Below are 27659 nucleotides of genomic sequence, written 5' to 3' on the forward strand. Positions count from 1 at the left end.
ACAAAAACCCAACTGGTTGGTATCAGCTCCAAAAACGAGCCACTAGCTGCCGGGCGTACCAGGCATAAACTCTTGCTCTGACCTTAGCCGAAAAAAAACCCATTGGACACGTTGGACAAGAAGGGGTCGTTTTTCGGTTACAGCTGGCCGCTCGATCGTGTACATGGTCGTGAAACCAGTTCAAGATTATGCTGTTTGCTACCGGGACCTGCACCTGGAAGTATCGCCATCGGGTCGGTGATCTGTTTCGAGACAATTTTTTGGTTTTGTTTTATTTTTTTTAAAGGAAAACGTCATTTGGCGCGTGCTTTTTTTCCCGGCGGCTGGACTAGATTAAGTGCGTGGCGGCTGGCGAGACAAAATCGGACGGTTCAGCTGAAAAGCCGTCGGTTTTGGAAGGGTTTGAATGTGTTGTGTGTGTGGCGTTGTTGCTGTCTGGTTCAATTTTTCGTGTTTTTCTTACATGCTCATACATGACAAAGTATATTGCAGATGTTGGAAAGACACACCTGCCGATACCTCTGTTTGTTTATTCTGTTTTCTGTTTGTTCCATTTGCTTGGATTGTGTTTCGATCTTGATCAGATCAGCTATGTTTCTTTGGAGGACATTGCGTCTTACAGCTGTGCTTTGGTCAATGTTGACTTTGCGAAACAGTTAAGTGTGGAGGAGTAATTATTGCTTCTTTAATAACAATCCAAAAAGCTATGAATGGGAGGTTATTTATTAATTTCGTCCAGATTTTATTAAAAATTATTTTAAAATTCTCAAAAATTGATAATATTCTGTATAAAATAGCTATAAATTAGAGGTTTATTATTGATTTATTCAAAATTTTATTAAAAATGGTTTGAAAATCCTCAAAAATGGATAATATTGCAATAACCATTACTTACAATAATAATAAGAAAGGTCCCACAAGTATAGATTTCGATCGATATTCAAATCACAAAACGTTCCCAGCCGATCATAATTACAAATCGATCCACCAAAGTGCACGAACATAAAATCACACGAAAAGGCACATTTAACCGTAGCTATTTGCTTTTTCCAAATATACACGCGAAAGCTCCGGTCCGTGGGCAGATTTAGCGCAAAGCGTTAGCCGCTAAACGGTCGTTCGTGTTTTTTTTTTTTTCGTGGAAAATTCGCACAATTTTCCTCGCCGTTTCGGGCGAAAATTACATCAATCAGCAGAACGGCGTCGCAGAAGAAAAGCACCATTTTCTCTGCAACGGCTCTGAACGGCGTAGCGTCAGCAGCAGCAGCTGGCTGGATTTTCGCGATAAGCCGTAGAGACTGTAAGCTCCACCGGTGGGGTAAATGTGGTTTGCTGGGTGGGTTCCACGGTTCGCAACGGAGGCTTCCGTACCGGGGAACAAATTTATAACCACGCCAGCGCGCCACCCGCCCCGGCCCCGTAATGCTTCCTGGTATCAGGACATTTGGTTCACCTCTCGCGCTTACCTCTCTTTCCAAGACGCGGTACCGGGCTGTTTTTCGTCCTTCCGATCGGTTGGTGGTGGTGCTGCTGGAGTTTGTGTGAAGGTTAGAAAATAAATTTAGCTGCCGGATCGGCGCCACGGGCACGTTCCGTTCCTTTTTCTTTTGTTATCCTCCGTCCGTCTTGTTTCGTTCATTTTCTTGCCTTGCAAAAGCATAATTTGAAACTTCTCATCCACACGTACACGCACACACACGGCCAAACAGCGGTCTGGAAAGCAAAGCCCGCCGTGTGCTTTTTCCATTCAACGTGTCCGACCTCCTTCCCGCGCGGTGTTTACTTAGCGCGCGTTTCTTTAGTTTTGCAATTTGCAATCAGAGGGTCGTGCGGTGTGCAGATTTTCGCAATACGCCATTAAACGTACAATCGTGTGCTAAAAATCTCACAAAAGGACGAATCGATGGTGGTGTTCGCGAGGTATTCGGACAAAGGTTTGCGAAAGAAATGTGAGTAACGAACTTTATTAAATTAATTATATGGTTTGTTGTTGATTAAAATTATTCGCTCCGTTTGTGGAATGGAATTTACCGGAAGCAGAGTTGAGCATCGAGCGTTTTATTGAACTTTAAATTATCTCGACAGGCGTTAATTGAGTGGCCGGGAGGAACACAGTACACATCAAAACCATGCCCCTGCCATACCTGGTGTTATTGACATCTCCGAGGGTGTTATGAATTCGATTAACCTTTATTTGGAACTAGTTACACAACTCGAATTTGTACAAACTCGAATGCTGATAGTGAGCGCGCAAAGAGGATTGGCGTGCGGCAGAAGCAGAAGTTTATTTCACCAATCATCTCCGTACAAATTAATCGCTCCCTAGTGCGATGGCACTGGTGCTTGCACTGCATTTCATTGCACTGTGCGCCGGTATTTGGGGGTTGTCCGTCCGATGTGTTCTATCAGCATTTGCCATGCACAAAGTGACGAAGACTCGGGACAAAATATATTTGCAGCGTTTAGATATGAGTAGTTTTAGTATTTTTGCATTAATTAAAGTAGAAAAATGTTCCAATTTGGCATATGAAAAGAACATTATTGGATGATAATATTTCCTAAAATATCACTGCGATTTTATTGTTGAGCACTGTTTTTAAAACGTATTTCAATTTTCTTTATACGTAATATACACAATGCATCTAACTAAAGTTCTAAGAGATAAATTTATAGTAATCTTTGTTGCGAGCAACGGTTTGATTAACCCCAGGGTAGCGATGCGATAGAATTACGCTAGATGGCGCTCGCTACTAAAAAAGGATCATGATCGGTGATGAACGATCGTCCACAAATAAAGGACGGGGGGATGAAATGCTAGCACCAACGTAACAACAAAAGGTTTTTTTTAAACTCAAACTGGATCTAGGATAGAGATTTATTTAAACTTCGAATAACGAACTATTTCGAATAACGAAGAGATTAATTTTAACTTCACCAAACTTCGAATAGAATATTTCTGTTAAAGAAACTATTTTGGTTGACACAACAATTTTATTCTTCTAAACCTTATTCACATTGGAGACTGGAAAATAATATTATTTAATGTATTCTCGTTTGTTCCCTTATATTCCATGAAGTAAACTGATTAAGTTAATAAAGCTTACCTCGAAAAGTAGAGTTACGCAAATAAGTATCAATTGTAGCAATTCTTTAATTTTATATATCAGTTGCTTGTATGACTCGTATTCCATAGCTTCAAATATAACTATACACACGTTTTTCATAGGAACACTAGTTTTATATAAACCTTGCGAGTAACTTGTATTTATTCCTGTAAGTTTCATTTTATTTCTACCAACTACTAGTCTTATCCATCGTCATTTAAAGTGAATTCGACATTATTTTAGGATCCTGATGTCTTGAAGTATTTACAGCAAATTCACATTCAAGAAGCCTTACATTTAATCCACATGGAGATGAAGTAGATGTGTGAGTGTACTTCTCTTTTCCATTATTTATTTTTATTGTCATTTATTACTACTATTTTCATGAGCCGATCCCACAGTGCGTTGATGCACAGTTCCGATGTCCCGATGTGTCCTAACACTGGCGGGCGCTCATGTGTGTAATCCAACGTCGCATCATTTTCGGTATCGTTGCCCACGGTCGTTTCGCATGCACGCCCGGGTGACATTCTCGACGGATCGGGACGGAGAAAATGTGATTATAAACTTTACTAACTAATTCACAAACAGTCAACACACCGGTTGCAATTCTGATTAGTTGCACACCGGATCCCTGAGTTCCTGTTTCCGGAGTGTGTTGGTCTCTCCACCTGTGTGTTGGTGTTGAATGGAACCGGAAAAAAAGGATCACTGCACGCTTGCATTTGGAACTTCACACCTTTGAACTTTGGTCACCAAACTCTGCTTGACATCGTCCGGTGCATCCATCCTGGTTTGCATCATGCAGAGAGGGGGCCAACGCAAGGGACAGCTTTAAAAAAAGCAGGGTTGGGGAGAAGTGGACGCTTCCCCATATCCTTCTAGCCATGTTTTGTATTAGCTGCCGGTGTTTTCCTTCGTTTTTCTCATACCGACCGGCCGGTCATTCACCTTGCTGTGGCCCGAATGATGGCCGACGAGGCGATTTTGATTTTGGGCCCTCTCCAATTTTGGACACTGTAGAACAAAAAAAACCACACACAAAGAATGGACACGAACTTGGTGCAGCTACCAGCCGAACCTGCTTGTTGCAGGAGGAGAACAAATGGCTTTTTGTTCTTCGCGCCGGATCAGACAAAGCAGCAGCAGAAAGGTTGGAGCTTAACGATGCCCCATTTGCCCAATGGTAAGGAGCTACGAACCTAAACGCAACCACTGAGGTGAAGGGCGCAGACATAGCAGTGACCGAAAAAGCGACAGCTGTTGCAAAACCAAACAAAGCCAAGGCAAGGAAGGCAGGAAAATAAGGAGCACTACTATCGGATGTGAGACGTGAGCATAAATGTATTAACGAAGGTGAAAAACTGAAATGCTCATTTTGTTGATTTGGAGCCCGTTGTGTTTTCTGCACTATTCGTCAAGCTTAACAATAATTCTGAAAATAATTATTTTGCAACCATTAAATCCTTCACGATGTTCTGCGGTCGTCGTCAGGCTAAAATGTTACCTGAGTGTGTGTGGAAAACAGCTGTTATTGGGCCTGTCCTTGGACAGAGAGGCTCTAATGCGGGGCCGGTCTTTATGCATATGTATCGCTGATGGCATCTTTTGACCGTGCTCTGTCTGGTGTAAGTAATGGTTTCAGGCAAATCTTTAAGCTGCAAAGCTCATAAATATGTATCCGCCACGGCATTACAGTGAGCGCGTTGGGAAATGTGCCCAGGGAAGGTTAAAGGCACCGGGGGGTTTAAAATAAAAGTGACGAGGTTATTGACAGTGTGGAAGAATTTGCAGGGCAGAACTTCAGAATCCGATGAGCACACTCGAGAATAGGGAAATGGGTTTTTTTTTGCTTCATATATTTCTTCATAACCGTCCCGGGGTCTGTGCTGGTTTGGCTGAGCATTGGAGCGCGTACGTTGAAGAACCGAGTCACTACTGCTGGCTTCAGTTCTTTACACAGCTTTTTTTGCTTCCTCCTTCCAGTGCACACGGGAACACGGCATGTGACCCCTTTCCAGTTGGTGTATTTTGAACGAGCAAAGGCACATTTTGCTGGTAAAGCCCAGCTACTGTACGGTGGGGTCGCAAATTGTTGCAGTGCGAGAGCCGCACCATTTGGTTATTATTATTATCCTTTGTGCATTTTTTTTTTTGCTTTTTGTGGTTGATGTGCAACTGTTATGCTTTTGGGGGGGAAGGGTCTGTAGGATAGAACTCGAAAAAATAATAGTCTCACAAGTTGTACACAAGCTTGTGGCCGTCTCCTCCGTCCGTGGAGCACAGAAACGCCGGTATTTTTATGAATTTTATTTCCTTCACCAAATGGTCTAATAATGACCGCTTCGCTTTGTTGCTGCGGTGAGCTTGAGGAATAACCTTCCTCACCCGTTGGACAGCTGTTGTGAAAATATTTGGATTTTGCTGGTTCAACCATTCCTTGAGAGCCGGTTTTTTTTGTACATGTGTTGTTTTCTGCTTTCGTTAGTTGGAATTAATTGTGTTTTCAACCGATTTTAAGATTTTATGAGTTTGCAATTGAAAGCTATGAAGAAGTTTACGACTTGATCGTTCTTACGTTAAATATATGTAGATGCTTTCCAAGCAGGAGGTTGAGTGCCCCTGGTTTCGATAGCCAAGATGAAAACATTCGCCAAGGACTCGAGGAAATCGATTTCCGTACTGACAAAATCTGCCGGAGGGCACACAACCCTATCGTTGGTCGATCACAGAGAACAGAGCAACATCTGTAAGCTTCCACAGCTCCGTGTGTGTGGGGAAATCCACGAGCAGTGGAAATATTTGGACGTTGTATTAACCTCCCCGTTGTTACATTACGTACTGCCCGATGACGGCGTTGTGTGTACACGGTGAAATGAAACGAAATAGTTTTCCTTCCCTCTGCTTGCCCAGCTCGCCACAATCGCGGGAAGATTTTATTTCACGTTGCTGTCGCTGATGTAGATCGGCATCGGCAAACGCATCCCACAACATCCCATCAGCAGCAAAACACGGAGCAACGGAGCACGGTGGAAAAAGGACCGACCCTGCCGAAATGGTGGCGAAATCCTTTTCTGTGTCGGGCGGAATTTCAATTTGGGCGAAAATGCGGAAAACATTTTGTCCCATGCTCGTCGGCGCTGCTGCAATCTCCGCACGGAAAATTGTCATTTTGCTTGTGGTTTCGTTGCCCATTCCTTAGCCGTGTGCCGTTGGCGCTGCGCAGCGGTCGTGACAGCCGGAAAAAAGGTGCGAGAATTGTTATTGTTAAACGGTGGAAATGGAGCATTACGGTCGTTTTGTTTTTTTTTTGGCGTTTTTGTTCGTTTTTCTTGGATTATTCATACCGTGGAAATGAAGTACCCAAAGTAAGATAACTTTTTCTAGGGAAAATAAGCAAATGTATGACTTTTTTTTTTAAAAAATTATTGAAATAGAAGTGCTGTCAAAAGGATTAAAAAGGCCTGAAGATCCTCCTCATTATCGGCACAGCAACGTCAAGAGGTTTACGCATGTTACATTCTGGCTTTCTTTAACTTAATTTACCCTTATTGGAGGATTGGTCCAGATAGGATTTTAACCTGGTCCTGCCGTGTGAAGGACGGCGCCGCTACTACATACACCAACTGGGATTAATTAAAATGTTAAAAATTTAAGACGTTTTTGGATTTTTGTGACTGTTTACAAAATTTTTCGAACATTTAACCTTACTTGAGTAACTTTCCTTCAAAGGTTAACTTTTAAACCTAATGTTATATTAAGAATAAAAGATTATATAAGATTAATTAAAAACGTATACTAAACCTTTGCTTAAATTTGTGTAAAATAGAAAAATATTAACTAACCTTAATTTGGCTTGAGTTAATTTGGATTTGCAGAATGGCTCTTAAGTTATCTGGTTTCTAGTTCCCAAACGTCAAAACGCATATAAAAAAAATCTGTTCGACTCCAATGTTGTCCATAGAATCTTGTCATCTCTAGTTGTCTTGTCAAGTCATCTTGTCAAATTACTAGTTTCTTTAAATTAAATAGTTTCTTCAATTTAAATTAGTCTAGGGTTGTGTTCTTTAAATGTTTAATCAAACTTTTCTTTCCTTTAAAAAAGTGCACAAATCACCATTTTGGAAGGAATCACACTCAGTCGATTTTTCTACTGGCCATCTTCTGTCAAACACGATTTGACAGTTGTCAAAAAAGTCCCTCGTAGTACAGCAACTGTATAACAGTTTAAATACACATCGCCGTATGCACAGCATCCATTGTACGTCTCAGCGGATTGGTTCACACAGCTCACACTGCTCTGTTGCTGTCGCCGCCGCGAAGAACACGCTGGCCGGTATTACGAATTGCACACACACATACAAAAAACCGCACAGTGATTTAAAACACGTGGCCGCCGCGAGCCTACATAGTTGTTACATGCATATGCACTCGTGCGCGAAAAGCGACCCACCCACCGATCTGACCGATGCATGATTGGGAAGGAACACAACGAGAGAAAAGCAATAGCCCCAGCAAGGAGAGAGATTGAACGATGGAAAGTGGAGGGGATGGGTGGCGCGAAAGCGTCGATAGTGAAAATGTTTATGCATGCTTATGGGGGGAGGCGATTTTTTTTTATTGTTTTGACGTTCTTGTTTCTGTTTTTTCCTGGGTGTTGTTTGGCTTTCGAAGTTGCGATGCAAATCAGGCGGCTTAACGCGCCAATATGTTGCGAATCGTAACCCTCCGATGGGTCGTATCGATGGGTGGGTAGTGAATCAAATGTGCGTAATGCTGCTGGAATGTTGTTGCTGGCGTAAAGGTGTATTGTTTTCCCGCTCCTCATCTTCTTTTTGTTTTCTCTCGACGTTCATTAGATAAATGGTAGCGAAGATGTAATTATTTGAGCAAAAACAGCATACATACATTCGGGATGATCTTGGAGAGAGATAGGGTGACCTCGTTTATTGGCGTAAAAACACTGTAAGCAAAAGGAAAGCACCGGTCCTTTTTGCGACCTCTCAAGGAGTATATAATTCAAGCTTCTTTATTCTGGTGGCAGAGTATACTTTCATTCAATTTAGTAGTAATTTTAAATATGCAATAGTTGAGGGACACAGCAATCACTCTGAACATCATCCACCGGCAGTGGAAAGCAGTTTAATCAGGATCACTGTAGGAAGCCGTTCAAAATCAATATCTCAATTGCTGTAAAAGCGGAGTACGGCTTTCGAATAATTGAATATTAAATTTTAATTAAAACTACATCATCCTTCTGCCTTAAGGCGCCGTCTCGACGATGATGCAATGCCCAAAACAACGACAAAAAACACAGTAAGAAAGTGAAGGAGTGAAATAGTGTTGCCTTAATTTTCTTCGATCGATTTCGCTTCATCGCTAGCAAAATTGTTTCTCACTCACCACTTTGTTCTCGGCAAAATAGAACGCGCGCCCCACCAGGCTACGTGCTATAATTGATGGCAGCTGGCCTTTATGTAAACATGGTGTTCCTTCCAACTTCCGAAAGACTAAGCGAGCCGGAAATGTTGCCATTCGCCCGCCAAAGAAATTTGGGTCACCAGACAGACACCACACGCGGACACGGGACAATAAAGTCTGTCATCGTTTGGGAAAAGTGCATCCACGCTGCTTTATGAATCACATCGATTTGGGTTTTAATCGTTGGCGGAGTTTTTTTTTTGCTTTGTTTTCAAGACGCAGTGAACCATAACAACATGTTAGAACGATCAAGAATCCTCGAGGAGAGTAATAGTTGCTCCCTCAGCAATGGTGTAACGCTGCCGCAATCAAGCAACTTTAAATATGGTTCGCCGTGCCCAAGCAATGGTGGAAACACCGTCAAATTGTGTGAATAAATTATTTGCAAACTTAAAATGTGTCTGCTTTTTTGAGCAAGTGCCCAACGGTGGAACTTTACCGGCCCCGAGGTACGTCCAAACAAACGCGCTAACACTTTGAAGGCTAACGTGTCGAAAGATAATTAACATCGAGTGAAAATTAATTACTCGAATCAGTCTCGAGTCTTGGCTGGGTCAGATTTTCCATTTCTTTTTTCTGATCCTCTCCCGGCCCCGGGGGACCTTGCCCTCCAATCGAAGGTACACTCCTGCTTCCGCACAAAACCCCGGCCGCCGAAGATGCCGAAGAGAGAGGGGTTGTTACGTTGAGTACCCACGCTTTACTACGCGCGAATTTCGCCTGTTGGTATTTGGCGTTGAAAATCCCCGACTCGGCACTTTGAAATGTACACCCTCGAAATTTGCAATTCAAATTGAAACGCCTGCTTGAGACGCGCGGAGAAGCCGCACGCTGACCGCCCTTCCGCGGGGGGTGTGATACTTTTCGCGCAATAGAAAAGATCGCGAAACGAGAGGAAGGGAGTGTGGGTGTGTGTGTGTCGCGGATACGATTGGAGACACTTTTCCGCGGCTTGTTTAATCCTATCCGTGTGGGTTGAAGGTTCGAAATGTTAAATTCAAAGCTTAACACCCACTGTGAGATGACAAAGTTTTGGGGATGAGCCGCTTTGAAAATTTGACTATTTCATTATGGGTCTTCTCCTTTTCCGATAGTCCTAAAGAAAGTCCAGATCAACCCACGTCTGTCAAGTCTTCTTCTTCTTTTTTTTATGGGGACAACATCCTCAAGAAGTCTCTGCCAAATTCTGGCTTTCTTTAACTTTATTTACCCTTAGCTGGATCTTCAAAGTCCTTTCGTGTGGAGGACTGGTCCGGCTGGGGTTTTGTCCCGGTCCGGTCATGTAGAGACTAGCACCTTTTCTTCTTTTTATCGGGACAACATCCTCAAGAAGTCTCTGCCAAATTCTGGCTTTTTTTAACTTTATTTACCCTTAGCTGGATCTTCAAAGTCCTTTCGTGTGGAGGACTGGTCCGGTTGGGGTTTTGTCCCGGTCCGGTCATGTAGCGACTAGCACCTCTTCTTCTTTTCATCGGGACAACATCCTCAAGAAGTCTCTGCCAAATTCTGGCTATCTTTAACTTTATTTACCCTGAGTTGGATCGTCAAAGTCCTTTCGTGTGGGGTTTTGTCCCGGTCCGGTCATGTAGAGACCAGCACCGCTACCAATACACTGGGCGACTCCATCTAGCCCAATCCAAATTTGAGCAAACTGGAAATGTACAGATAGTAATAAAGATGTTTGCTGCTGCATCTTAACGAGTTCGTTGATTTTTGCCACTAGATTATCACAAAACAGCAGAGCTCGCTGTGTGACTGTAAAAGAACCCCTAATCTTAATGCAATCCTTGGGCCTTGGGCCTTGGGCAGCTAATTCAATTTGACGAGTCGGTCCGAGGTCTCATATATCTTTTCCACCCATTGTGGTGCAATATATGCGATTAGTTTATCACGACCGGAAGAAAAAGGCCCACATACTGCCGAATCATATTGTAAGCCCATTATCCGGGTCCCTTCGTCTATTTTGCGGCCAAGCTCTCAGCACAGAAAGATAATAAAATTAACACACAGGCTCCTTTTAAATGCGCCGGCCACGCTCCTTTACGCCCACCCCGGTATCCGTTGTGCCATGTTGACCTTGTGCTATTGCGGCGTCTCTGCTCGTGTTGGAAGTAATTTTCGAATGGTTGCTTTGTGATGAAAGAAAGCAATATTGCGTCGCCCACCACAAACACCACACGCACCAACGACGCTGTAGTAGTAGTGGTCTTGGTGTCTTTGTGTCCAATGTCCTTAAGAAACCAATTCCCGCGCGCAACGAAATGAAGGCGGCGGCGGCCATTTGTTCATCGTTACACCGGCAGCGGGAGAGAAAATCCGTGGAAATTACTTCGTCGAAAGGAAATGATAGCACGGAGGGTCTAGGTTTCAGTGCCAAGCCGTGGCGAAAGATGGCGCGTTGAATAAATGAGGTTTTGGTGACGCAACGTGCGATTCTACCTTACCTGTGCTGAGCTTTGGTGTGTGTGGAGATGGGCCCACAGAGATTAAAGATTACAGTAAATGGTAATAGGTGTTGGTGAAAATTGGCCAGCGTTCTTATGATTCGTCTTTTTTAAAATCAGTATCGGTATCACCTTTGTCTATAATTGATCAGCACTTTTAGCAATCTTGCCATAAAGAACGTTGAGATCGTAAAGAGATCATGAATTTAATCGCTACAAACTGTTCGCGAAATTCAAGATGCCAACTTTGTTGACAATGAACAATGCTCGCTTTCGCCCTTTGTCCAAACGCGGGAACTGTGGTGTGTGTGTGTGTGTCCATGACCCTCACACGCAATTACTGACGAGGAGTAATAAAGTGTCACAAGATATCGAGCGAATCAGAACGAATCGACCATCATCGAACGCGTCGCGATGTGGTTGCGGTGCGTCCGCATGCCTCCAATCGTCTCCAAACACACGCAGACGTCGTTGGTTTTCTCTTTGTCCCGGGACATGTCGGCACAATGCCGACGATGAAGATGCAAGGCAAGGCAAACACCGACGCTGCCGCTGCCGTCATTATGTGTCGTAGTCGATATGTTTTTGCTGGAATGGTTGCATGAGTTGGAATGAGTTCATCGTGTGAGGGTGGCGAGTCCCCCGAAGGCCTAGTCCATTTCCTCGAGACTGCGAGATGACTATGGGCTTTGTTATTGGTGTAGCGTCCTTCCGGCTTTCCAATCCAACCGGAAAGATCCGGTGGGATGTGTGGTGCGGTCTTTGTGATTTTGATAGAAGTAATTTCCCCCGCATGTGGGGCGGGACCCTGAAGGACACACTCTCCACGACATGCGATATGCGAGACAAAGATTTCGTGAAGGTGAAGGTCCCTTAAAATCTACGTAGAAAATCGAAACCTTCCAGGAACACGCTTTAGTATTCCGGGTGCAGGTTGTAACACAAAGGAAATACTTTTTTAGATTATTTAGATATTTGCATTTAAAGTGTACTAACTGTGTATATGTGTGTGTGTGCTTAAATATTTTACATTTTCTGTAACCTTCCATTTGGATTTGGAATTTTAATTAAATGTCCGAATGCTCCGCACGGCGGCAGCTGGAGCTGGTCCGAAACAGTTGCAGTCCCACCTTTTTCTGAGGTAAAACGTTATTATTTACCAAACACCGAGTGTGTCTAAACATAGGTGACATAATTCATGTCAGAAGCGCCATAAATGTTATATTCTTATTTCTCCCTTGCCCAACTGCCACTCTGGGTACTGGACAAGCGAGCGTCCACGCGTAACGAGACGCAATAAATTGTGCGCTTTGAAACTTTTAACCTCGGGAAGTGAATTTAAGCGGCCGGTTTCACCCTTACGCCTTATTCTCAAGCGACGCTGTCACCCCTTCGCGACTGGCGGTTAAAAGCCAACCAATTTTCACGATAAAACCCGCCGTGGTGGAAGTTTTCCGTTGGCTATTTTACGGGGTTTTTTTTTTGTGGCAAATCCTTCTCGCTTTTCGGCCACGGAGCTTTGTTGCAGACCCACCCTTCTCCTCCTCCCCGATGGCCGGTAGCCTGTTTATGAACTGTCGAAAGTTTATTTATGGCACCTTTTTCCTAATGGTTTCCATCGGTTCGTGGCTTGTGTGTGTGAAAGGGTGTCTTTTGTGTTTCTGGTGTTACGCCGAACAATTAACCGGAAAAGTGCAACCCCGTGAAACCGGCCATTTTTGGTACTAACGAGCCATTTAAATCAAGAACCAGATGTGTGCTTAATGTTGTATTTTGGAGCCGCCGTTCCTTGGGTTTACGGGATTCTTTGCAAATCGATTAAAGTTGCTCACGAGCTTAAACTCCGGCTATATCTCGTTTCAGCGTGAGGAAAGGATCAATGGAAAGGAGTGTGGTGTACTCCATTTTTCCTTCCCTTTCGATGAATGGTTAATTTCTATTTTCGACTGCTGTATGGCTGTTGTTATCCCTTTTTGGGTGGCGTCCTACATAGCATCTGGTGGAAGATTGCGTGTTTTTCATCCTACCCCCAAACCGATATTTTTGAAGGGTTGATTCTTCCGGCCGTAGCTCCAGCCGAGATTCTATTTTCGTTACCAACGTCAATACCCCACCCACCCCACCCCACCCACCCAACACCGGATGGGGGCATAAAACATCCTTAGCCGGTTTGTGGCAGCAGCCTGCAGCGTGGCAGCATAAGGACCCGAAAAACGACCATAACGCTTTCGGAAGCCGCCCGTTGCACGCGATTTCATTAATGCCCCGGGAATTTTGTTTCTAATATGAGCCCGCCGCTTCTGACACTGTTGGGTGTGTAGGTGTTCGCCTTCCTGCCAGCCGCTGACGTCAGGATGGAATAAATATTTGAAACCCTATTGCGTTGTGCTGTGTCGTTTTATTGTAGTAGCTTCGGTGTAAGAATCTTTCTTGAGACGGGCGCATTTCGGCGAATTGAACATCTATCTTGGAATTGGTGTCCTAATTCTGTCCAGCATAAATCAAGCTGCCATAAGACATGAATCAAGCGCTCTGTTTACTTGTAGCGCCTAGGTCGATGTCGCTTGGGGATATCCATGTTAGAATATAGCTCATCTCACCTTTTAACAACGCAAATCCATAAACAAATGCCCGGGCCGTGTCGGGATGTCGGGAAAATACCCATCTTCAAAATCAGCTTCAGCGGGACACAAACCATTCTATTCACCTTCAGCCATTTGGTCTTGGCTGCGCGCATCTTACCAATGTGGTAGTTCGAATCTTTAAATTGGCGTCCCGCATCTTTTAACTTCACGTTCCCCCAATATCAGCCACTCACTGAGGAGGGTTAGGGTCTGATTCAACTGTGGCTCACATTGTTGTCGGTGCGGGTGGTGGTTTGAGATTATTTGATTTCGCTCCGAGACCACCTTTTTGTCGCTTTGTTTTTTGGGGCGTCTGTTACACAATCGCGTTAGACCACATTTCGCTCGCAATTTCGCATATCTTGGGACGCCGTCTTGAACTGACACACACACAGTGCACCGCTGATGTTTGCAGACGACATCGTCGCGAGCGGACCAGTTCGATCACCCTTAAACACTTTTGTTTGTTTGTTTTTTCTTTGCTGATGCGATCGCTTTAATCGTAACTTGCGACGAGTGTCGCAATATTTTTGGAATGTGGATTTGCTTTCCCTCCCCCCTTTCAAATTCATTCATGGGGAATCAGCGTAAACGAAATTGTTTTTTGGAAGCATTGCAATGACAGCCGGCCAATGGTGCTGGGATGGCTGAAATTGATTTGATATTGATGTGGGAATCTGTCGATGACGCGGTCAAAATACCGATCATCGGCAAATCGATGAATAATTCTAATTTAAATGAGATTTCGTGAAAGAGAATACAGCTTCAAATAACGCTTTTGAGGTCTCGACCTCTCGTAGTACCTCTCGAAGATAGCAAGGCTCTCCGAGATGAACATTTTCTGACAGTTCCTTCACTTTCAATACATTTTATTTTTCTCAAAGCTGTCAAAGTCTCCCTAGTATTGTATTCTCTAAGCTGCACATATACTGTTTGTACACTAATGCCTCCCCCTATAGTAGCCGTGTTTTGGTGTTTTCCAGTGACAGCTTGTGATGGTTGCGTTTACAGAGTATAGTTGAAGAGTTTTGCCATACATAAATGGTATTCCGCCCAAGTGTGTTTGTCTCCCAAAGCTGCAAGTCTCTCGAAAATAGCGGTCTCTTAAGTTTGCAGGGTTAGAGAGACTTGACTGTATATATGTATATATTTGAAGATATATACTCTTAGTGTTATTCTCGTTTAGTGAATTTTATTTGAAGTATAAACTTACTCTAAATTATCCACTCCTCTCGATCTTCTTCATTGGCACATCACAAAACCTCAAGAGGTCTGAAGTCCTGCCATAGTAAGTCCTGCGCGTACGGAAGATTGTGGTCCGGGGATGAGATTTTGGTCCGGTCCGTTCATGTGAAGATCGGCTCCGCTACCATCATGCCATCGGGTCGCCCACTCCCCTTGACCACTACTACTCGTCCACTACTAAACGGGAGAATTCTAGTCACGCAGATAGGTAATAGCAAAATTCTTTCTTCCAACCCATCACGGAACAACAGCTTCGAAATGCATCTTTTAACGGGTGTTGTTATCTTCCCTACACGAACGCTCACCTCCTCCAGGTTGTATTGCATCCGGGAACAAAGCAAACTCCAAGATTCATTCGCTTCAAAGTGCAAGTGCTCCGGTTGGTGTGGAACGCAGCAAGGATGCTTGGTTGGTTGGTTGTGTTTAATCCTCCACCGTGACCAACCAGTGACGATGGTGGTCTGCATAGAACTATTCCAGTACGAAGTGGCAACACCAGTTGCGTGGTTTGTTTTATTTCAACAACCAAACATTTTCTGTGTTTTTCTGCTTCTTTGTTCCTCTGGAGGGACATAGTTTGGGTAGTAGAAATGCGCCACACCGGGGAGAGGATGAAAATCTCTTTCCAGACTCGTTGCGATGAAGACTGGCACAAACCACAAAATGACAAAAAAACCGACATTGAACGTGAAGCAGCAACAGCGCATCGGCACCTAAAGGCACCACATCGGGCTAGCGCTCATAACTTTTAACGTTCACTCGTTAACAGGCAGACGGCTACGATTACGCCGCGTGCTAAATGCATAAGAAAATAACAAATTCCAATTCCACAAACTCCTCACTTCGGTGGGGTGCTGATGGGGTGAACCTTCAATCCAGTGCAGTAAGCAGAAAGTGAGCAGAAATAAAATTCTATTGCACCACATCATCATCATCATCATCAACGCGATCCTCAGCCGACATTCTGTTTGTGATGATGATGATGATGAAGGAAAAATCTTTCCCAATCGATTTTAATTGCCGACAATTGCGTAGTGTCGAAAGCTGGCCGTAGTTGCAATGTCCATCTATCTACATTTAGAATGTATGTCCATGACGATATATTAAATGCGGACGTACGTTGGGAAGGGAACATCCTCATTTAACAACCGAATCGAATTACCCGTCAATCCTTTCTATAATGCTACAGCTATGTAGACAGGAACGGAACGCTATGCAATTACACAAATGTATTTGATTGATTCCCCGGACTCCATACTCCATAGTTAACTCCAAGTTTCAACAAACATTCCGCATGTCACTCGCATTTGCAGCTCAGCTTATAAAGGCATCATCACCACTCATTTCATACTATTTTTACTTATGTTTTTTGTCTCAGAACCGAATTGTTTCGTGTGATGATGATGCGTGTGTAGTACGATAAGTGAGGTTAGTTTGTTGTGTTTATTGTACCATGCTTATTCATGGTGGTCGACTTCGTCATAGGGAATTTCGTGACTCCATCAGTCGGGATACGCTTTTCGGATGGTTGACGTGCTTGTACGAAACTGGAACCGGCGGGAGAAGTGCCTTCAGTGCCTGAAAAGTATTTCAAATTACCTGCCGTAGCTGGACACAAAACTCTGCCCAGGTGGAAAGTGAGAACTCTCCACACGGGAAAATCTTTGGTGCTGCGCTGTAGCACGCAACATGAACGCAACAACTTTCGCCACACGATAACTATTCATAGGAAAATTAAAGGTGTAAATGAAATTAGAGACTACGGCGTGTGTGTGAGTGTGGTATCGCGTACGTCAGCTTCTGACGATGGCGATAGGCTTTCAAGGCGAAAGCATCAAGCCCATACTGCCAGCCGGTTGTTGACTCCTTCACGGTTGGGTTGCCATATTTTAGTCCTTACGCCTGTTTTCCCTCCATCCTCCCTCTCTGTTTCTCGCCCACTCTCGCTAAAGAATAGAACCAACAGTTGGGAGGGGAGGCCTACAACATGAAGGTGGGTTCTGAATATTCTGAACAAATGAGCTTGTGCCATGTAGAGTTGGTTAACGAATTTTCATGTCCCCGGTAAGACCACTGTTCCGCTTCCTTTTTCGTCACGCTCGCTACAATTGGAACATGGGAGAATTGTGTTGTACCACGGCGCTAAAAGCTGCATCTGCACAAGAAGGAGCCTCGTTTTGCGCTAGGAAATGTTCCCCGCGAACTTCCGGAATCGCTCGGTACTTGTAGGCAGGTGGAGGCCGGTCACACGAGTGACGTGCATCAAGATTTGAATTGAATTAAAATTGGCCACTCAGCTCCCGCCTCGATGAGGGGCCAAGGAAAGTGTGAAGTGGATACAATGGAAGTCCTTTTCTGACGTGGAATTTCAGCTGATAAAGCCTTCAACATCGACGAACATATCTCCACAGTCTGGTCTGCTCATAAGGATATTCACATTTTAAACACAATCCTCATCAGTATTATAACTTTAAGTTATTTTTAAAGCTTTTACCAGTAACCATTACGCTTTACGATTATTGAATGATCAATCAGCAAAGGTTTAGCCTGAAAGCTTGCGACAAAACTATGTGGATTGACTCCAGCCGATTGATGCTGTGGAATCTGACCATTACGATCAACTGTCAACATTGACAAGATTCCCAATTAAGCAGTCGTGTGACGGCAGGCTGTTGCAAGTCTGGCAAGGGATGGCATTTGAATTAATTCCATCCCCTTCCCAAAGGCGCGCACTGTCGAATGCACATTTGATTTTCTATCGCCTTCACTTGTCGCGCCGACCGGTGTTACGGTCGCAGAATTCAATTCCACGGCCCATCCGTGGTGTGTCGTGCAGGAATGTTGGCTCATGACCGGAGAGGTGTCGATTGCCCGGTTCATCGTATGCAACAGAGGAGGTCGCCAAGCGGCAGCCTCACGACATCGTCCATCGGTGGTCCGTTAACAGTGTGTTTGAAAATTTTGAATACAATTGCGCACAGTTGGCTGCATACTTTCTGCAAGACGTGTACAAGCAGTCCCCGAGATACGCTATTATAGCGGACCGCTATAATCCGAGTAAAATCCGCGTAAGTCGAATCCTCGTGGAGCAATTTCGTTTATACTTCAAAGTCACTCGACTCAGAGTCAGAGTCGACTTCCTTCTCTGGACTTAATTTTTTCACCGAATCAGGCGATTTTAAGAAAGAATACATTAGAATAAGTTGGAAAGAAATGTTTTATGTGACAAAAAAGATATTTTCGATCAATTTTCATCTTTTTGCTTAGGTTTTGTGCTATAAATCTACTCATAGGTCATATTTCCAATAACCGCGTATCTCCGAATCCGCGTATAAGAGGAACCGCGTATCTGCCTGTACTCTGTTTAACCAAAGCTTATCGAAGACGCGAGTGGTTAAAGCTACAGCAAGAGAAGTTTCTTCAAGATTAGTTGAAGCTCCTCAAATGCCAAGTGCCCCCCCTCCCCCATATTTAACGGTTCGCTCCAAACCTCTTCAAAAACTTCTTCTTTCGGTAAGATAATCCTTCGCCAGCAAAACAAAGCAAAACGAAACTTTTTATTGCACAGCGCTCTCGTTCTGGTGCGCAACTTTTTCTTTCGCAACATTTATCAGCCTTGTTCCATATTCGTCACCGTGCGTGCTTGCCAGCAAGGGGGGGGGGGGGGGAATAAAAAAAAACACAGCGTGTACTCGCTTTGCTCTAATTAATCATCTACGTTCCAGGCTTACTTCCACGCTGCTGCTCGTGCTTGGTCATTCTTGTGCTAACGGTTGTCCTTCTCTCTCTTCTCCCACAGGGCCGTCACCGATCCGCGCGATGGACGCCGGGTCGCGCTCAAGAAGCTGCCCAACGTTTTCCAGTCGCTCGTGTCCTCGAAGCGCGTTTTCCGGGAGCTGAAGATGCTGTGCTTCTTCAAGCACGAAAATGTAAGTACCCACAGGCGGCGGCTCCTTGCCCGAACAGCGCGGCAAGGCAAACCCGAACCAACGGCAACAGCATTGCGAATCACCTTTCCTCGTCGTGTCGTTGTCGTTGTCTTTTTTTTGCGCCAACCTCTTCCGGCGCATCGTTTTTCTCCTTAACGAGGCCCGAGTTGAGTGGTGGAAGAAGTTTTTAATTAGAAAGTGTTGTCGTTACGCTTCAAGCAGTGAGGTAACTTTGGCAAGTGATATTATTCTTGTTAACCCTGGGTGTTTTTTCCCTGCTGCTCCTTTGGAGAAATTATTTTTCTTTTTCTTCAGTGTTTTTGTGTGTGTGTGTGAGGGTTGTTTTCCATATCAGATAACATGTGTTTTAACATGTCTTGCGAGCCGCATATTGACCGGACCACACGAGTGATTGGCATTAATGGGAAGAAATGGTGAAAATTTATCGGTTGTTTATAAGTTTTCTATTTCCAATAGATGGTAGATTTCCAAACAAATGGTACCAAATGGTCCGATCCGATACAGCTGTTGGAGCGACACTGATTTTTAGCTTCTGGAGCAGCAACCCGCCACACACAGCATGGTGTGCGCGGTATAAGAATACATATCTGGAATAACAATGAAACCATTCCCATCCCATAAGCAGCAAACGAATCCGTTCGGGTGCGATTGATTGATGAACTTTGGTAAAGTGCATCTGCAATGTGCCGTGCTGAACGGGGCAACACTTTATCGTTTCGATGTTTTGGTGCGATCCAATTCCCAGCCTCTATTGCCCCTCGGGGAGTCGTTCGCCAACCGAACCACCCCGGGTGCGCCTGCCTCCCGCATCCATCTAGCCCAGGGACACACGAATCAAATATGAATCACGAACTAGGTTAATGGATGTTCCCGAGGGGTGAAAAAAAAAGGGCGAAAACCTAGCCATATAGAGGAAGATGCCAGTGTCTGAAAATAGCCCGCAATCGATTAGCTCTCTTGCCGGCCGCCCTGCCCCCGAGTACACGGTGTGTATGGTGCAGCTACTGGACTGATCGCGTCATGATAGGAAATAATCGCTCCACGGAAGGGCCCCACACACACACACACGGTGCGAGGTAATTTGATTTTGTAACATTCTTCGCGTGTCCGGCGGGGAAGAAGCTCCAACAATTCCAATCAGACACCAAATATTCGAATTCGTGGAGGCGGTGAACTCATGTTGATTTAGATGCTTCTAGATCACTAGAAACTGCCTATGCATTACTGAGAGGCAATTCTTGAAAGATCTTCCAAATGTTGCACATCCTGTAGCCCTTTTCACACTTGGTAACGATTGTCCGAAGTACAAAAAGAGACTTGTTGGGAGGAATAAATAAATCAATGTTTTCCTTAGGACTCTTTGTCGGTGGTCACGCAAGACAGTTTAACAAATCGAACAGATGTCTTCAAGCCGAATCATCCTACTAATGGGCGGTGTAATTACGCCACCATGTCATTAACGGTTAGAAAGAATAAAGAATTGGAACAGTCGAACCCCCCGCCTTCGCATTACCCGGCATCGTTAAGTTATTAAATATCGTTTTCGATCGATCGATCGATCGCGAGTACATCCACGAGTGCAACATTATAGTTGCAGTAGTTTTCCTCGCTTGATGCGCTTTCATTTTCAACACCCAAAAACCTCCCTACAAGTATATCCCTGCGGTAGCGTTTTGTGCCGTCTTCTACCAAGTGTCGGCACGGAAGACAAACTTCCACACATGTCACGATCGTGAATTTTGTATGTGGAAAACCGCTCAACCCGTGTGTCCGTCCGTCCGTCCTTTGATGCAAACGACGGTGGTCGAGATCTGCTCCGTACTGCGCTATTTTCGTGCCGTCTCGAGCCCCCGTCCCGTTGACCGGGGTTTCTCCAGTATAAACTGGACAGGATCATCTGCTGCCGGGTTTTATGATGCACTTCCTGCTCGACCGGCTGTTTGAGTGAAGGTTTTATTTTTGAACTTCACCCATTTGCATGATATAAATCGCTCTGGTGGTGCCGTTGTTACAAATGGATCCATTTACGTCCGGTTTTCTGTTTTTTGGGGATAGTAGTGCCGTCTGTGGCTGCTGCTGCTGTTACTGACCCCGAACAGAAGATTAACGTCACCTGCGATAATGGGCACCGCACAAAGATGGTCACGGATATGTTGCACAAAATGGAAGGCAACGTGAGCTGGAGCGCGTGAGCTGACATTTGGCGTCGTCTCTATCCCGGGTGCATCTTGGGTGTGTAGAACAAATGACGTACGCACGACAACTTAAGATTCGTTGTGAGATGATTACAGAAGTCATGGTCTTTTTTAAATTAATTAATGCATAATGATATAATTAATTTATGACTGATATTAATTATATCTTTGTCACGAACTCTGAAAGATATGGTAGAAATAAGGATTACTTTACTTTCTCTCTTCTTGGCTTAACGACCTTCTTAGTCATCGCTGCCATTTCTGGATTACTGGGGGGCCTTACAGGGTTAATCAGTATCCGGTTCAACCACTGTAACACTATCTGTCAACAGTGTAAAACAATTGTCTAGAATCAGACGACCAATTCGGACCCGTTAACCCTATTCAACACTGGAACACAGGATTACTGTGTAAAATATCATTAAGGATCTGTCATTGACTCACTGTATGTTTATACTACGTGTTTCGATACTTGTCATGCTCGGATCATTGCAATCGATCTAATCAAATTGTTTTCATTCGTTTTGTTGTAAAATAAGTACAGATAGTCCCCGAGATATGCGGTACCTCATTTACACGGATTCGGAGATACGTGGGTTTTTTGGAAATTTAGCAAAAAGCAAAAAGCAAAAAGCTAAGCAAAAAGTAGATAAATTGATCGAAAATACCTTCTTTTTTCATATCAACCATTTGTTTGTATTTGATCTTAACGTATTCTTTAAAAAAGTCGCATAATTTGTTGATTAGATGAAATGCAGAGAAGGAAGTTGACTCTGTAACTTTAAAGTATAAACGAAATTGTACCAGGATTCGACTTACGCGGAAATTCGAGTTGCGTGGATTTTTCCCGGGTTTTATCGGTCCGCTATAATAGCGTATCTCGGGGACTGCCTGTACAATAATAAAAATATGTACAACGGCTACAATGGAGTATCAAAACACGCACGTTCCAGTGTTGAATAGTGTTGATGGGTCCGAATTGTTCGTACAATTCTTGAGAATCCGGATAGGTAGTCCTTGCTACGGGGGATTGATTCAAATGGGATTTTAGACAACGAATTCTCGAAGAATCCCCCAAGGGTTTTGATTTTCCAAAGGCTCGTCAAGAAGTTTGCTTTTAAAAAGCGCTAACTTCTAGCGTAGTAGATGTATCTCTCATGTATGGATGTATCTATCATGATAACAAAACACCCCAAAATGGCAACAGTTCCGACCAGCTTTTTCTCCCCCCCATTTAGCACACAAGAATAATTAAAAACTGCAATTCGAAACGCGCATGCAAACACACTGTTCAGCATGAATTTTGCAACGTTCTTCCCGCAGTCCCCCTCGGAGCTTTTGTGCCGCAACAAGGAACCACATCGGTCGTACCCCAGGTGGCAATAGGAAGAGTGCACCGAAGCAGAGGAAGGGAGTGTGTGAAATGGAACCCGTTGCTGCGCGAGAGTTGGCAAGCTATTATTGTGGCAACCGTGGCGCGGGCAAGTTCCAGCGGAGGATGAAGCTAAATATGTGCGGGCGTATTTTTACGATTTTTCGCCTGCTTTATCATCTATCTCTAGGTCTACAGTAGTAGACCCGGCCCCGTGTGTGTGGTGGCGAAAAAAGATTGCCTAATAAACCTTCAGAGAGTCCGCGATATAAATCATAAACCATTTCCGGAGGGCATGGGGAATGTTTTTTCCGACCATTCCGACCGGTTCTTTGGGGGTCTCAAAGGGAAAAAGCGAGACAGAGCAGAAAGGTTTAATCGTTGCATAAATGCATGCATGCCGAATGTGTTCATATGCACTGTGAGCTGTGAGCTGCGGGGCGGAGGGCTTGTTGGTGCACTCGGGAACTGGACAGATGAATAGAAACAAAAAAATGAGAGAGGCACCACCGGGCGCCAACGGTTCTCCAAACCCCCGAAAACTCTGTTGCCATTGTGTAGTGTTTGTGGTGTTGCCACTATTGGTTTTCATTTCGTGCATTCAAGAAACACGAATGCAGATTTGGATGCAGTTTTGTACTGCAACACTTTTTTGTATAGGAGATGTATGTGTGTCTGTGTGGGGGTGCTTTTTTTTAGGGGAGGAGGGAAAACCCGGGAAGGTAACAGAATTGGAAAACACAAAACATCCAACCCCAACAGTGGGGTCTCAAGTATGCAATAGCAATCTAAACGGCCCGACGAACTGTGCGAATTGTGTGGAACATATGAGCAGCAGTTTGGTTTGGTTTTGCTGTCTTTCACCAACCAAAAGCGGGTGCTAACCATGGGAAAAATATGGAAATTGAACAATGTACTAAAAGCGCGTGCCAGTTTCAGCCACCAAACGGGCCAGACAAGGGACTGTTAGGCTGTTGCGCGGAGATAATTCTATGCAATGCGCGTTAAGAGAAGCGACCGCCGCTTGGTGGCTGTGTGAAAGCTGTGAAGTCTATTATTTATGAGCGGGGCGGAATATGAGATTTTGAGACAAAAATGCTGGATTGGTTTGGTTTATTTTTTACTCGTCCGACCAGGGGGCTATATGCAAAACCCTAACGGCTATCCACGGGTATCATAAATCGCGATCCCAGCCACTGCTAAACGCACTAATGCAATTAGTGTGCGCAGCGCAACAAATCGTTGCATTTTAAATGTCCTGCTATTGTGCCCGAATTCGGACCTAGCGCGATTCCGAATCCATTTGCGGTGTTCCACGAGGGAGAGAAAGAGAGAGAGAGAGAGAGGGACCCAGGACGAGGGCGAGTAGGTGTGATTAAGAGGGGTGGTGGGCGAAAGGGAACATTGCATTGGGTTGTTTGATAAATCATCCGCTTACTTTGCATATAGGACGCGCGTGGTGTAGTCGACTCCGATCGCTTAATAGATAGCGACAGCTGCTGTTCGTTAGCAGCGACAGCATTAACGCAGTGGCACGTGCAAATTCCTGCAGTTTTAAACTCATGTCGCAAATGTCGTGGTGTAGCTACAGCAGTTTTGGAAAATATACTGCCTCAGAGCTGCCATTAACTATGCGATGTGATGTATGTTCACGGACTACCTAGAAGAGGATAGTCGTATAGCTTCCCTTTCTTGATGGACCTAGAATAACTGACTGAGGCGACAACTTAACACTGTGGACACCGGACCGGATCAAAATCCCATCCGGACCAATCCCCCATAGCAAGGACTGACTATCTTTCTAAGTGGTAAACCAGAAATGGCAGACATGGCCTTGTAGGTCGTTACGCCAAGAAGAGAGAGAGAGAGAGAGAGAGAGAGAGAGAGAGAGAGAGAGAGAGAGAGAGAGAGAGAGAGAGAGAGATGAATGCCAGAGAGAGAATGTAGAGAGAGAGCCCATGCAGATTTGGACTTGCAGTCAATTTCGCTCCATCTTCTTCAAGGATTTGAATCCATCATTTGGCCGGAATCATACTCTAAGCCAGTTTTTTGTATGCGATTTGACGTTTCCAGGCTTATCCGCTTTCAGCTCCTCATAAAAATGAAAAGCTAAGTTAAGCTTAGGTGAACAGGATTAGATTTTTTTCTAATGTAAGCTTTGGTCTGCTGCACGACAAATGTCAAAACAAACCAGTTTTCTAGCAAGTCTGAACCAGGTTAGGCATTATTTCCCGTTAACAACAATTTTTAAAGGCAAACATCATAAAAGGGATTATTTTATTGATCAGATTTTTATTTAAAGTTAAATTTCCAATCACTTTAATTGATTTTTCTCGAATTGCAGTTCCACAAAAATGTCATTCTTTATGTCAAAATGGTATGTCCTTTACGAATGTGTACAGCCCGGTATCTGTATTATTTGACAGCTACAAGCTGAAAGCATTCTAACTTATGGTATGATCTACCCCATCGAATGAAATGCACTTATATGTACTTGTCATAGCGTCAATTACTGTCGAAACACTATTGTGAACGGGAATGTACTGTGAGAATCTCGGATAGCGTGGTATAGATTTCCAATAACCAGGATCAGTACGCCAACTACCGGTTTGCTACATGCAGCATTATAAAGTGATATGTAAAGTTTGACATCAATCGCGAGCTTCATTGCATACCCGGGGTTTGTCGTCGATAAACAAGATCTTCTGATGTGCTCCGTCACCGGCTTCTTCTTCCCACCAGCAATGTAATCCATTGCACCGAGTGATTTCGCGACGTAAGCCGCATTCAAGTCCGGGCTGCGAATTGGTATCGTATTACTTGCACATACATGCCCAGTTCCTCTGCGTACTCTCCTCCCCGGAAGCCGGCCACCGTACTCAACACTATCTGGCGCGTTTCGCCATTAATGTCAAAGTTCCCACGAGCGTGTTCGGCGCGAGGGTTGACTCACAGCAGTCACATCGGGCTTTGGCTCGAACGAACGGAACGACCTCACACCTCGCCGCACTGTGCATCTTCTTGCTGCTTGTCGTCGGCCGTTGGTCATTGTACCGCGTGTCGAGCCATTTGCTGAGTCAGCAGCTATCAGATAACTCGCCTTGCATTGCACAGCAGTACGCTGACAGCCGCCCGATCACTTGCCGAAAGCCAATCGGCCGTTCGCATTGAAGGGCGGCTTTCCGCAAAGAAGGAGACGGCCAATCTAAGGTCTTCAATGAAAAAAAATCAGCACCAGCACCGAGACGGAACTATTTGGCACTTTTTATTCTGACGAGAAGCAGACGGTACTTGTCAAAAGCGACAACCGATCGATAAGCTGTTTCCGGGGACAACGTCATGCATCTTGGGAAAGGAGTGGTTGGAAATATGCTGGAGCATACCGACGGAGGTTCACATTTGACAGCTTCCGGATTTTAGAAGTTTTGCGGTGGAGTGTGTGGCTTTTGCTCGGAACGCTGCACACTTCGGATTGGGATAAATTGGACTAATTCTTCTTTACGTTTTCTTCTATTCCTTTTCCAGGTACTCTCTGCATTGGACATCCTGCAACCGCCACATTTGGATTTCTTCCAGGAAATGTATCCTTTTCTAATGAATCGTACCGTAAACCATGCTCTTTTTACTGCTTCGTGCGGCATCGGCTGTAAAAACGTCTGTACTAAAACGAGGAACTATCACCCCGACTGCATTGGAATTATTTAATCATATTGATGGCTTTTTGAAGGCTTTAGCAGAACCTATGCGTAAATGGCTATGAATGGCTTGGACAGTGGATTTCCACGATCCCGGTATTGGCGATATACCTTGACCTAAGAGAAATACTATTCAAGAAGCAATTCTGTGAAAGGTTTTCCCAAAATGCGAGCAATTTCCAAAGTTTCCTGATGTCCATTTTGGTGTGTATGTATGTCATGGAAATGAGGAACAATAATATCTCTCTTATTATTCAGTTTTTAGTGTTGAGGTCTGCCAAGCCGTGATATTTGATTGGACATATATCCAACTGTGAATTTCAGTATCGAAAATAGCTGAAGAGTCTCGAACACGCTCGTGGAGAGGGATGGCTGATGGAGTATTGCTAGCGGCGCCGGTCTTCACACGAACGGACCGCTCCAAAATCCCATCCGGACCAATCCCCCGTAGCAAGGATTTGGCTATCCATCTTTCCAAAATTCGCTCTGGTGAGCCAGAAATGGCAGGTATATGACCTTTAGAAGGTTGATACCAAAAAGAGTCGCAATTCTCTGTGCTATCGACTCTTACATTGTTAGTCACAACATTTAGCCGCTCTATTAAGTATTCGATTTATGAAAGCACCATTGCGGTGCCACGGAGATGTCACCTATTTGGATAAAAATGGACCCAACGTAATCCTCCAGAACTATAAGGAAATGCGTAGTGAATGGTTTTCTCTAAAGCCAACTCTTTTACTCTTTACTCTCGTGTTTCCGAATCACCTGTTTTACATGTGTAAAGTGGCAACGGCTAGGAATTATTTCGATTCTACTCTGATGTGTGAATTATTCATCAGTTCACCCGGTCGGGTGTGATGTGTTTTACCTGTGTCCGCTCATGTAAATTTCATGCAGCTTCAAAGTCTGCTACAGTTAATGAAGCGTTTGGCCGAAAGAAAAACATTTGCATAACAGAACGGGTGTACGCTCCGGCAACATGGTGCCCTGTCTCATTACCGTGAGGAAGCTGCGAGAAAGTGTCTTTTTTATGTCTGTTAGATTGTTTCGGGAAAATTGTCGTGAAAATAGTGCAGCTTTTTGTAACAGTAGCTAAAGTTGCTCATCTTCATTGGAGTGAACGAGAAACTAGGGCACAGTGTCACAAATTCGGACAGAGATGTGCTTGCCACTGACGTCGATATCGTTTTTATCCAAACCATTCCACTGCTAGGAAAGAACATAGCACGATTTCGGTATTTTCATCGAAATGTTGTGATCTGTAAGGATGTAGCAAACAAACCAAAAAAAAGGGAAATGAAAAGAACCGGACAAATATCCATAAAAACCAACAAGCACACACCGCACCATCGGGCGCGAGCGGGCGAGAATTCGTTTCCGATGCCCGATAGCGAAAGATTTTTTGTGGCATAATATCCCACTTGTACTTTATTGACAAACTTTTCACCACAATTTCCATTCGTCGGTTTCCCGGTTTCACGTAAAGCCAGCACCACTCCGCTATCTGCTTATGCCTCCACCCAACGTTCTAGCCGGGGCTAGTGTGTGG

The 27659-nt window shown here is 44.4% G+C and overlaps 1 protein-coding gene across 2 annotated transcripts in view; it reads left to right on the top strand.

Annotated features, from left to right (window-relative positions):
• Window positions 1–27659, top strand: part of LOC128305905 (serine/threonine-protein kinase NLK) — a 76592-nt gene that overhangs the window by 36326 nt on the left and 12607 nt on the right. For both annotated transcript variants that reach the window (XM_053043540.1, XM_053043539.1), the window contains exons 3-4: window positions 18698–18827; window positions 25941–25996. In XM_053043540.1, the coding sequence (XP_052899500.1) occupies window positions 18698–18827; window positions 25941–25996 (186 nt within the window). The remainder of the gene's footprint in view (window positions 1–18697; window positions 18828–25940; window positions 25997–27659) is intronic.

This window comes from Anopheles moucheti, chromosome 3 (genome assembly GCF_943734755.1).
Source record: "Anopheles moucheti chromosome 3, idAnoMoucSN_F20_07, whole genome shotgun sequence".
Classification (NCBI taxonomy): domain Eukaryota; kingdom Metazoa; phylum Arthropoda; class Insecta; order Diptera; family Culicidae; genus Anopheles; species Anopheles moucheti.